This window comes from Nipponia nippon, unplaced genomic scaffold (assembly GCF_047370975.1).
Source record: "Nipponia nippon isolate SJK-2023a ecotype South Korea unplaced genomic scaffold, ASM4737097v1 scaffold_4, whole genome shotgun sequence".
Taxonomy (NCBI): Eukaryota; Metazoa; Chordata; class Aves; order Pelecaniformes; family Threskiornithidae; genus Nipponia; species Nipponia nippon.
This window is the reverse complement of record NW_028262358.1, coordinates 82486340-82499310: the sequence shown is the minus strand read 5'-3', so window position 1 is coordinate 82499310 and position 12971 is coordinate 82486340. Positions and strand designations below refer to the sequence as shown.

The window sequence follows — 12971 nt, the reverse complement described above, 5'->3', positions numbered from 1 at the left end:
GGAATTGCTCGAGTACATCTTACTGGGATAAGGAAGCAGCCTTGTTGGGTGACACGTAACCAACTCTTTTCGGACACTGAATATACTCAAGAATAAAATTAAGACACGAATGAGATCACATGAGGTTTTGGTCATTATTTTTATGTTGGCTTTATAGCTTTTCTCGTTTCTTTAGGAAATTCCTGCACAGTGAAAGGAATGAAGAATTCCAGAAGAGAGTTGACCTCCTTCAGTTCCAGACTGTATTCCACTGCTATTTTCTCTGCAGTCCATGTTTGAGGATGAAGTTTATGATTATTAAGAAGCGTCAGAGCCTCCACAATGGAAATTTTGCCTTTGGGAACTTTCTTAACATCTAGATCTCCCAAATGGCCTAGTTTTGTGAGTCTCTTTTCCTCCTGCTTACACGGAAGATGTTCACCACCTCCATCTTTTACCTAATTGTGGGAAGGAAAACAAAAAGAGCTTAACAGCAGTTCTGTTTACTATGCATACTGCAGCAGCCAAGCTATTCTCCTAAATATGGCATTTCCTGTTAGCTTTCCCCATTTTCACAGCATTATAAAAAAATGCTTAGCCATCCTTGCTTGATTTCACAAAAATTGTCAGTTCTTCCACAGCCATTACGATGTCAACCCCCACCCAAATTCTGAAAAGCTACCATCCATTGAACTCTAAGTGTGTTGTACAGACTCGGCAGCCCTTCATACAAGGCAAACTACAGATTTTGGTAGCCAAACGTAAATGCAGATAACAATATTTGGTACTGATTCATGGCAAGGGTAAAAAAAAAGAAAAAATCATACTACAAATTGGTATCCTTCTTTTGATACCACTGGAAATCTTTTTCATATAGTCTCTCTCCCTTTCATTCTCAGATTTCAATTTTGCAACGAAAAGAAATCCCTTCTTTTGCTCTGTCTAGAGAACAAGCTTTGCTGGACAAAAAGAAACTATTTTGCAGCATCATATGGAGTTTAATTCCCATGACTACTGCAGTGCTCAGACATGTGAAGTTTATTCTCCCAAGTTCCTTCATAGTTCCAAGTCACTTCCAAACCAGCTCTGCCTTCTCCGTATTGCCTTTTATTAAGATTTAACCAGTGAATGACACTGCAAAAAAGGCACACTGAAAATCTTCCCTAAATTTAAGAAAAAGTACTTTTAAAGTTATCAGAGTCCACAGCCACTGATTAGCCCGCAGACACTCTGTATTAACTCACAAGCTGAGAAAACTGATGTGGATGCTACAGTATCTATAACTGCGTGTCCATTTCTAAACTACAGAGAATGTCTGATGATGCTACCAGTTCTCCACTTCTTCCTTTTACTTTGTGCTAAAACTGTGTTTAGATCATGAACAATTTTTCAAGTCTTAATAAAATGATCTGTCTCTGGTTATCTGCCACTTCAGGACTTGGAGTTGGTGCTTTTCCACTTACCACAGACATACATACCAAAAGTACATATAGGGATATATACATACACAATGCGCAAAGTATTCAGAATTACATCAGGAAAGGAAGGAAGCTTTTGGATGAAGTTTCACCCACAAGCCTCTGTGCTAACACATTAATCATGCTCTTCCTAACACCTGTAAGCAGACACACCACAAGAGCAAGTCTTACGTGACAGCAACCTCAGAGTAGCCATGGAATCAAGCATCAAGATTTGTTCCACTTTTGGCTTTTTCTCAAATCTCTCGACAGGCTTACCAATGAATATTGAAAGATACTGAAATTAGACCTTCAGCACTTCAAGAGTCCTAACCTCTATTATGAAAACTAAGGACAGAGATTACTTGGAAACTTCAGGGAGCAACTGCGGAAATCTGTTTGCATTTTTAAATACTTTTAGTCTTGAATACAAGGTACTATGAAAGTGGCAAATTAGAGAGACTTAGGAATTTTATTGCTAGATGATTATAAAACTTTTCTTACTGAATAAAGCAGCTAGAATAAAGTGGTCCAATAATGCAGCAGGTAAAACGCACAAGCCATAACGTCACATGGTGGAAAAGAGGAGACTGAACCCCAGTCTGCATTTTACTGGAAGGGGTATGCTTTGCCTTCCAAGTCAAAGACTGCAGCTGTTGGCAATGAGGAAACCGATCACCAAACAATCCAGAAGGTTATGCAGGAAAAAAAACTAACTGAGGCATTTCCTCAGCCGCATAAGGAAAAGTCTCTGCACAGTTCGACCTTCACATCAGTAGTTAAAGACTCCACTAAAATGTTAATGTCTTTGTCATCTACCAAACCCATGCTCCCATAGTAGTCCCAATCTCTTTTCTTCTAACAACTCTACGAGAGATCTCTGGCAAACCCCTGCATCTTTGCAAAAGGCTGGCCAACCGTCCTGCCTTAGAGGAAGCAGAAGTGGGAATTCAGGTGAAAACCAAAGTAAGATCAATCTGATGTTAAAAAGGAAGGCTGCACAAGCATTTAAAGGTTGTATAATCACAATCTGTCACATGTTCAAGGCCCAGGGTCAAACACCCTACCGATGTATAAGAGAGTAATGAAAACATCACTTTTATCTATTAAAAAAGGTAGCTTTTAGGCACTAACAGAGCATTTTTCTTTATACAGAATTTGTGCTCAGTTTGAAAACCACAAAGCTGGTGCTGGTATGCCTCCTACAGACAGACAGACTCACCCGCACAGGTGGATCTCTAGACTCGACATAAACATCTTTTAACAAGGTGAGGAACCTATCGTCCTTTCTGTAAATTTCTTCTTGTATCTCTGGGCGGTCTAAAGGCAGCGAGGAGAACAAGTGAAGAAAAAAGAAAAAGAGAAAAGGCAGGTCTGAGTCAAATTGTTTCCTTTTTCCTGGCTCTGCCAGCTTCATCGCTTCCCGAGATGAAGGGCATGACTCCCAAGACGCAGGGTGCTTCTCGGAAAGGTGTCATTTCTCCATCAGCTGCAGCCTTAACGACACCGCTGCACACGGCGGCGCCGCGGCGCCCGCCAAGGCCAAGCGGCAGGGCGGGAAGCACCGGCTTGCGGCAGGCCCGCTCACCGCTCCGCAGCGGCCCGCCCAGCAGCCCGGCTACCGCTACCACCGCCGCCGCTGTGCGGGGGCCGACCCCGGCCCGGCCCGGCCCGAGAGGCCCGGCCCCGGGACCCCGCCGGCCGCTGCCCCGGCGCCCGGCCGCCCCTAGCAACCGCCCCTAGCAACCGCCGCCGACTACGGCTCCCAGCATGCCCCGCGCGCCCAGCCGCCCCGCTCTCAATGTCACCGGCCCCGTCCCGCCCGCGGGACGCCGCGACCCCGCCGCCCCGCGCCCCCAGCACCTCGCCCACGCAGCCCGCCCCCAACACCCGCTTCGCCCCTCCCGTGGCTCGGCCCCACGCCGAGCCTACAGACACCGCCCCCCGCGGCCTAGGCGAGGCCGGCACCCACCGGCCAGCTCGTCCAGCCGAGAGGTGGGGTGCCGCGGGGCGGGCGTGGGCTTCTCCTTGCTGATCTCGCGGCGGGCCCGGCTCTCCACGTTGAAAGTCCGGAACACGCGGGTCAGCCGCCCGCCCATCGCCGCCGCCGCCGCCGCCGCCACCACCCGCGCCGCGCCTGCGCCGACCGGCGGCGCGTGCGCACAGGCCCGGCCGGCGGGAAGGGGCCCAGGGGCGGCGCCACAGCGGGCGGCGGCTGCGGCGGGAAAAAACAACCCGGAACGAACAAACAAACAAACAAACGAACGAAAACCACAGACGAAGCGATTCCCTTTTTTTATTTCCCAGCGCCCCGGCGGTGTTGTCTCCGGCCCACCCCGCCGCGGCGGTGAGGGGCGGCGGTTTGGTCTCGCCGCGGCTTTTCTAAACGCGCGGGTGACCGGAGCCCCCGGGGAGCGGCCCCGGCGGCGGTGGGAGGCAGGGGTCGGGCGAGTCCCGTCGGGACTCGAGGGTCCCGACCCACGGCGGCGGGCTGGGCCAGGGTTCCCCTCTCAGCCGCGGCTGCCGGCGCAGGAGTTGCTGGCTGGTGGGTGAGCCCCTCGCTACGTCATGTCGTAACTGTCGCCGCTTGATCTATCAGGGGGTTCCGCTCGGTGGGAGTTGGGGGGACAAGGGAGCGAGGAGGGGGATCGGGCAGGTGCCTGCTGCCCGCGCCGCAGGGCTGCGGTTCGGCCTGTAACCGCACCGAGGGGGCCGGCAGCGGGACCGGGCGGGCCTCGGCGTGTGTCACAGCTCGCCCTCGCCTTAAATCTTCTCAAGTTTTCACCTGGGTAAGAGTAACATGGTAGTATTGGGGAATGTTGTGCCTCTCGCTCTTGTTAACATCCGTACCATTTCCTTCTAGGCACCTCAGTGGTTTATTCAGTGACAGAAAATTAATGTTACAAGCAAATATCGTCTGGAAGACATACTCCACATGGACATCTGGACAATTCCCCAGTACTGTTCAGAATTCATGGGCTACGCGATGTTATCAGGGTGCAGCCCCTTTCTTTCAGCCAAACCGAATAACCTTCCTTCACACTTCTGCACAAATTTCTAAACTGCGACAAAGAGTTGTGAGAAAGCACTTAGTCTTGAGCCATGCAAGATAAGAAAGGTAAAATTGTAGAGAGAGGTAAAATTGTTGAGATGGAATCAGCAGTTTAAAGAAAAACATAAGCATGAAAAGATACAAAATCCTCTGAGAGAAAGAAAGGCAGAAAGAGCAACATTAAGGACTATTAGCCTGTTGCAAGAAGAAACAGAGCCTGATGCCTCTCCACATGATTGCGGGGTCAACCAAAACTCATAGGATGTCTTACCAAAGGAGGTTATTAGTGGCTCATTAATTCCAGCTGTTGTGTGAATTAGCCAACAAGTAATTGTTTTATGTTTTTAAGTTGTGTATGTGCTGTTTGCAGACTCTTTTAAGGCATGGTAATAGTTGCCTGAACGAAGTGACTTGGAGTGGGAGTGTTAACGAAGGACAGAGACACGACCCAACCTCTTGCTGTGTTGTTTGGTTTTTTTTTAGCAGGAAAACATGTATTTTCTGCCTTTGCATCCATCTATTCATGCTTCTTCCTGTGGGCATGCAAAACTTGGGTTTTCAGAACTTGGTCTTCTACTAGTAGCATTATTTAGTAATAGCAATGGTGATGCAGTAGTTATTAAGCCTACAGTGTGCTTGAATACTGCATAACGAATGACAGTGTTTTCCTTAGAAGGAAGCCAAAAGACAAGCTGGTGGGTGAGGAAAGCCAAATAGATTTACAGAGGCAATGCAATGGAGACAAGGTGGCATAAGCATGGGCTGTGCTGAATCGCTGCTCTCTTGGGGAATCCCGAAGGTGCAGTTTCTCCACTTCTTCTTTTTAAAGACTCTCACTGTCTGTAGGAGAAGGATAGAAACATGTCTTTAATATATGTTCTCTGGTAAAAAACTTACTGACCCTATCTTATTTTAGGCACTGCATGTGTAGTGATACCAAGAAGATCAGTGGTATTAGTGATAATAGGAACATGGACGCTGTTAAAAGCTGCTGGACTCAGACTGGTGGCAAGTTTAATTAAATATCAGTAGTCAATTACTTGCTGACTAAATCTACGTTCTTGAGTACAGGATTTGATATTTTTGTAAGTGGTTAGCCTATTTGGTGCAGCTGTAATGGTAAAACTCATATGGATGCCTTTGGTGGTTGTAGACCTTTGATGTGTACTTTAGCATTTCTCTGAGACATATTCTTATTAATCTGTGGATGCAAGCCATTGTGCCAAATCTGGAAATAAAGATTCTCCCTTCAAAAGCTAAGAACTGCTGGCTTCTGAGATCAAACTCAGCACAGGGCTTCTGTCTCCGTAAAGCCTGAATGTGACTAACACTGCTCTAATATTTACTGACAGCAAAATAAATTCAGCAGAGGGCAGTCAGTTAAAAATAAAGAGTGATGTCATGCTCTGCCTGTCACTTCCTATCACTGAGGATGGCACAAGGCTGTTCTTTTTATGTATAAGGAAGCATCAGAAGTACAAGATTTTTATTGTGAAGAATCTTTCTTCGACTGTCGCAAGCAGAAGAACTGAGATTAAAAACTTTATTTTTCTTGATAATTTGGTATTTTACCAATGTGACCATGTTGATATTAAATATCAGTAATCAAGAGCTTGGATTTTTTTCTTTCCATATAAAGTATCTGCAAGTGTGATTATTAAAAAATGAATGTGTAGTTCCTCAAAGCTGTGTGTATTCAGCTTAGACAGTGTGACAAATAGGATGCATTTTTCTTGAACCCGGAACCTGCATTTTTCCAGGGAATTTAAAAATAAGAGAAGAAAGAAATCAGTTCTGTCGCACTACATCACGCTAAATCAGACTGCCACACTAGATCTCATTTTAATCCTTTCACACCTCTACGAGAGAAATTTCTAAAACTACTGTGCACCTGCAAAATAAAAAGTACATTTGTGACCATTCTTTGAATCTTTTGTTTCAGTTTTTCATCCCAGTTTTGATTTTATGTTGTGTGTTCTTCATTTTTCATTCTCAGCTAGTTTGTAGCAGAATGGAAAATCAAAAATTAATTTTGGTAGTTAACTAGCATCAAAAGTCTGATTGATCTATTGATTGATCTATCCCTTTAGAGAAGGAAGAAGAGGAATGTCTGGCGTTAAGTTGTTTTGCTGTGAGGTACCACTAAGGTTTCTCTGCTGTCTTTACTATTCAGAAAAGGAGGAATTGGAGTATTTGTCTAGATGGGCAGGTAATCTCAGTGAAATAAGAGTCTTTTTTAGTAATGGGTGCCCAACTTGAGAATTGTTGAGAGGAGGCAGGTGGGGTTTGCTACATGATTTATGGTCTGGGAACGATGCAGAGGTCAACAGCAGAGGAAAAGTAGAAGTGCCCTTATACAGCAGCAGCATAGGTTTATGTTTGATTCTGTCCACATTTTCTACCACTGACGCTGTTTTTGTCTTCTCATGTTTTTGTTGCTGTTTGTTCATAATTTATGGTAGTCTGAAGGGATACTCTAGCAAATTCACGTATAATTAGGATTCAGGGAATTGAGTCCTCTGTCCTGATTACTGGATTCCCAGTAAATACAATGAGAGCATTGATCCATTTGTTCCTTATCTCATCAGCGTTAGGCAGAACCAGAGAACATAGCATTAGCAAGAATTGATTATGAGCCAAGCAAAAATGATTGTCCTGCAATTTTGTAAAGACGAACTCAAGAAAGTTGGACATTTAGATCACTGTTGCCTTTCGGTGATTTCTGGTTGTTCTATTACTTAATTCGGTTTGTTTCTGTGTTATTGGTTTCAACTGATCCATCTTGTACTGGCTCCTGAAGTATCTACAAATACATGGAAGGCTTTTGCTTAACTCCAGGCTGTGATCAGAGTGTTACTGAACACTTGCATCTTTTCAAGGCTAGGTGGCTGCAGTGCTTTATTTAAAGGAGTTTTTGTCAAGTCCTTAGATGGATGAAGTTTATGGAGAATGCAGCAAGCTCATGTTTACAGGCTCACACACCAGCCCAGATAGGTCACCAGCTCCTTGTCGGATAACGTTAATTTCAAAGACATTACATTTAAATTCTCCTGATTGACTGTGGCTTGGTATACCTGACATCATCTTCCATAATTTTCCTATCTGATTGTTATATCTCAATTAGCAGATTACTTTAACTTGGAAATGCACAGTAGAAGCCAGCATATTTGAGAATGAGGCAGCCTGGTACTGGAATTAATTATAGCAATTACATGTGCGTCTTTACTTCATTTTTACTCATAGGGTTCAGTTCTTCATGCTCTTTTCTCAGTGGCAATACTAGTTGAGAGAACTGACACCCTCGTTCTTTCCTGTAACCCTGGTTTCAGTTCATCTCTGTTGCCAGAGCAAGGGTGTAGGAACTCTTCAGAGTGAACAACATCAGATAGCTGGGCTGATTTAATAAACAAAAGAAGTCCTGTAACTTTTCTAAGTTGGATGAGTTGCTGGTGGTTTGACTGGTCCCACAAGAAGCTATCAGAACCACAGGAGGAAAAACAAAAGGCAGATGGTAGGAGAAGCGTGAATACCTTGAACTGGTGTTGCTGCCTGGTTGGTTGGTTGGTTTGTTTGTGAGAGGTTGCACTTTGCACCCAGATGATTTCACTCCAGCAGTCACAGAAACAACTGTACCGGCTCCAATGAGGAGGAGGTGAACCAGCAGTGAGAAGAAACTGGGTGGAATGGAGAGGTGGCTCATCTTGGGCTGGCTTTGCTGATTCACCAGAATCACCCAAGACAAACACCATCCCTTTGGGCCTGAAAAAAATGTGAGTAAACATTCATCCACTTGAAAGGTAAGAATTATGTTAGCTCATTTTAGAGAGTCTGTATTATGATGATAAATTGTCACAGAGAGCATTGTACAAATACAAGTTGTGTATTGATAAATGCAGCGACCACAGCCATTTTGCTGAATTAACTACATACAAATTGATGTAACGTTAGACCTTTGTACCTGTTCATTGGGGTCCTTGTTACTCAACTTGCTGAGTGAGCCCAGATAACTCCCTGTTCTCCAGTAAGGTTTTCCATACCCAGCGGAGACCTCCCATGAAGAATTGCCCTCAAAGAGAACAGTCATTTTCTTTAGATGCTTTGATATCATAAAACGTACTCTATTTAGTGTTTTTTTTTTTTTTCTTGAGGCATGCCATCCACATGGTGAGTTGATTTGGCTTTATATTATAGCAAATAATATTGTCTTCTGTTTGCATTTGTGTTTGTTGTACATCAGTACCTACAAAACTATTTCAGTGAATACCGATTCTGGTTTTAAAAGTGTTGATTGAATTTAAAGGATTAATTTACTCTCGCAAATAAAAATAAAGATGTCCAAAGACCAAAGCATTTCTTTGTAAACAGCAGGTTTAGTACAACTTCCACCAGTTCCATGGAGCTTACCCTGCACTTTACTGTTGTCTGGGGAAGTGACCAAAGCGTGCACTGATGGGACTGAGGTAAATTATGTGACTGAATGACCAGTAAGCCTGACCTAAGGGACCAAGATGACTGAAGTACATTAGGTGACCCGCCTATACAAGATGACTATGATCTCTTCTTTCCAGTGTAGCAAAAAAGGGATGCACATGGAAATCCCTGCTTTCTACAGTGCTTGTTATTTGGTGATCTGAAATTTTACTTACATTCTGCTTGGCAAATAAAAGTGCACAGTCTGACAGCTGAAAAACATGAAATCCAGGATTTCTGAATCGCAGCACCACCTGAGTGTAGCTTGGAAATCTGTATTCTTAGTCTGATTTGTATGAAGCATACCAATAAAGCTTCTTAAATTATATCTCTCTAATATTTTTTATCACCAAAAAAATTAGTGATCCTGGGGTCTAATGTGGGCACCATGTATATTAAAGGCACAAGGAGGGAAAGAGGAACTTTTATTTTTAACCTGTGATTATTCCAGAAAACTGGACAAACTAAAAGCAGGCTGTGAAGTAACTTGGTTGTTAAACTCAGGTCTGATCAGATGTCGGCTGATTTTGCCCTACGAGGGACTACGCTTCCTTACCTATTAAAAAGTTTCTCTAAAGAAGCTGCTTTAAAGTGACAAGGGTTCTGTTTCAGTGTGTTTGGGAATTTTATTTAGCTTTATCAGTTATTTTGAAATTTTCCAATTTAAGTCATGTCATGCTGAAATCTCTTTCATGTCTGACTGAATGCTTCCCTGAAAACAAGGAAGATGGAATCCAATCAATCCTTCCGTACTGGAAGCCTCAATTTAAGATGGTGACCCTCTTCCACCTGCATATTGAAGCATACTATTTCCTTACTTACTTACTTAGACTTACTACAATAAAGTTTCAATTAGAAGTTAAACTAATCTGTTGTTAGTAAAAATTACCAATTTTGAGTCCTCTCTTTTCCAAGAAGCAAACGCATCTACACTAATGGTAAAAGAGGGGTCTATTAGGGGAAGCTGCCAGACTGCATAGCAAAGAAAATGTGACCATGGGGTTGCAACCTACAATGTTTGAGTAAAAGCCCTGAAGTAAAGCAGAACGTGTAACACTATTACCAAAAGATAAACTACAGAGCATGATTTGAGAAATACTTCATATTAATTTAGCATTTAGTCCAAGAAACAAATGAGAAACCATTGTCTAACTTTTCTAAGATATGCAGTCACCAGTAGAGTTACAATAGTCAAGTCTTGCTGATTCAAACCCAAACTTTTCTTAAATTTGTGATTGCATTCTTTTTTTTTATGTATTTTAATTAGTGACTGTTTAGGGCCTGACCTTAAAACATATAAAACACACAAAATCCCATTGACATCAGTAACATTTATGCAGAACAGGACAAATAGGAATGGAAATAACAGGAATGAATCCAAGGCTCTAGACAAAAATCTACATTTGAAATGGATCAAAAATTCTCAGACTTGGAGTGTGATCCAGTGAGGGTCAGGACAGAAATTCCTGAGGGAAGATTTTCATAACTATCTACCGTAATCTACTACATGGGGTTGGTTGCTTTGTTTGTTCTACATCTTACTCTGAAATATCTTGTGGAAGTCATTATTAGAGACACTGTTTTAGACAACACATGTTCGTATTGCTGATCGGGGCAAACAAACAGGCTTATTCTCCACTTGCTTCATTTACCATAAAAGATGATGTTTTATTTCATTTAGGAATAAAACAGTATGGATTCTTGCAACACATTGCGGAAAAATGCTTGTTGTAACAGGAGTGATGTCCACTACAAAGGATTTGGTCTACACCTCATGCAGCAGTACGCATTAATGTATGTAAAGAATGTCTGGGGTTGGATTAGTTCACAGAGGAGGATATAGTTAAGACAAATAATGCTGTATTGTTTGGGGTAATTTTGCATTATTCCTAAGTAGTACATTTTATGTACAGTAATACAGAAAATGAATTACACTCTTAATACAGGTCTTCTGAGCCTTTTAATTTTCATTTGTAGGTATCACCATTTCCCTGAGAGCTTACATATACAAATTGTGCTGGTAGAGAATGCATTAGAGAAACAAGAAAATGTTTCAATGATACCAACACATGACTACCAGTATTAGAGTTCAACTGGAAATCATTACTGAAGTTAGAGAGCCCTTTTGTGTGTCTCTTCTTTCCACAGCATCAAAAATCTGGGGGCAGCATGTGGGACACAGATGAATTTTGAACAATCACATTTACTAATTATATATATGAGAAACAGAGTCTAAATATGTAAGTGTCAGGTTGCTCTGGGGGCTACTAAAATAGACCATTAAAGAGGTCCCAAAATATTTAAAGAAGTACTATCTCTATGTACTAAAAGTTCATTTTTAGATTGTATAATAAGGACACGATTAAGCTTTGAAGCTCCAGCATTATAACGCAGACTTACTGAGACTCCTTGAAGGCAGAGTTCTTTCTTTAGGTAAGATGACTTTGGGATCAAGATGAAGCTACCACACTTTCCTGTAGACATCATATAATGCAAAAACAGTGTTCTCGAGCATCAGTTCAGGAACTCTATAGGGATTAATATAGTTTTTGGCTAGAAAATTAATGCTGAAAATAGTCGAGATTTCTTTAGTTGATAAACAGTTTGTCAGGATGACTCATGTTTTTCTAATATGGATTAAGAAATTTAATTCTCCACAGAAGGCTATAATGATGAGTGATAACAAATGATGAATGCCCCATGCACAAAACTGCTAGAACCTGTTTCCGCTAAGTAAGTGACAAAAATCCCTCTGAGCACTTTTCTGTGGGACCAGGCCTCAGCATCTAACTGCTGCCTTGAGATGAGGTTCTCTGCTGTACCTGTAAGTAGCAGGCCTCTCAGCCTGTGGATAATGGAGACTTTAAATAACTCCAAGCCCTGAGTTACTCCAGAGGAACTGTCTGTTGTTGGCCTGTCTGAATTACAGCAGCCAAGCTTCTCTTGCCAGAAGTACTGCCAGACCCTCTTCAACAATTTGTGGCATGGGCCAGCTTCGCCCTGGTGTAAAACCTCTTGCAAGCCTGTAGAAAGGATGCCTGCAGGGCATCCAGTGGCGGTTCCCTCTTTGCAGCACAGGGAAATTCACCTCTTACCGCACCAAAACCTGAGATTTTTACATTTCTGCAAGCTGCTCCTGCGCTCTTCTACCCTTTGTTCAGACATCAGAGGGAGCATGAGAAATTATTTGTTCTTTTTTAATACCTTAATCTGTTTGGAAAATGTGGGTCATCTTGTAATGGTTAATTGCTATGATGATGCGGTGTTTTCTTCTTTTTCTTACCCCCCTGTGGATGTATCGTACTTCATCTTTGGGCACGGGGGAGAGACCAGAGCTAGAGCCTGTTCACACGAGAGACAGAAGAACATCGATCATCATTCTCTCTCTCTACCAGTGATCTCCACTAGCAGACTGCAGCATACTCTGCATGGATATTCTCATACAATGAACTTTTTACAGTTTAGATTGTTGCAGCTACAAGTAAGAAAACAAGATATTTTTTCTTTTATAAAGAATGAATGATGTTGACCATTTCCTTTTTTTTGTCTGTTGGTTCATATGTATTTCAAGCTCTTCCATAATTTCCTAATGCTGGTTGGAAAATGGAGTGGAAAGTAACACTGAAATTTTTAAAACAGTAGTTATACCTTTTGCTAAAATTAAATAATTTTTTTTTCAGATGTGTTTCATCTTTCTGAGGCATAAATGAATACGGTACTTTTTTGTAGTGCAGTGCATAAATTGAAAATTAAGAGTAAAAGACTTAAGTATAATAAGCAAATGTATAAGTAAAAGCTATTATGAGAAATAGAGAAAAAGTATGAAACTGTATTCCTTGTTTCCTAATAATAGTTAAACTCTGAAAAGTTTAAACCTTAATACTTTTTACAATTTAGCATTTTATTAATGAATTACTTGTGTTTGCCAGAGAGGATCACACTTATGTTTTCTTTATTGCTCCTTTAGACTGGGAGTTGAACGGCAACGATATTTGTTTTAGTGCTAGAGTTTT

General features: G+C 42.3%; 1 protein-coding gene and 1 long non-coding RNA gene across 2 annotated transcripts; one reads left to right on the top strand and one right to left on the bottom strand.

Annotated features, from left to right (window-relative positions):
• Positions 1-120: 120 nt before the first annotated feature.
• On the bottom strand, positions 121-3627 carry NDUFAF4 (NADH:ubiquinone oxidoreductase complex assembly factor 4). Its single transcript, XM_087775032.1, has 3 exons — positions 3409-3627; positions 2659-2756; positions 121-437 (listed from the first exon to the last, which is right to left on the bottom strand). The coding sequence occupies exons 1-3, from the start codon at positions 3533-3535 to the stop codon at positions 141-143; spliced, it is 522 nt and encodes a 173-aa protein (XP_087631158.1). The 5' UTR covers positions 3536-3627; the 3' UTR covers positions 121-140.
• A 17-nt stretch (positions 3628-3644) lies between these two features.
• On the top strand, positions 3645-6408 carry LOC148053404 (uncharacterized). The gene is made up of 2 exons (XR_015708284.1): positions 3645-3783; positions 4300-6408. It is a non-coding gene; the product is annotated as an uncharacterized LOC148053404 (long non-coding RNA).
• Positions 6409-12971: the final 6563 nt, after the last annotated feature.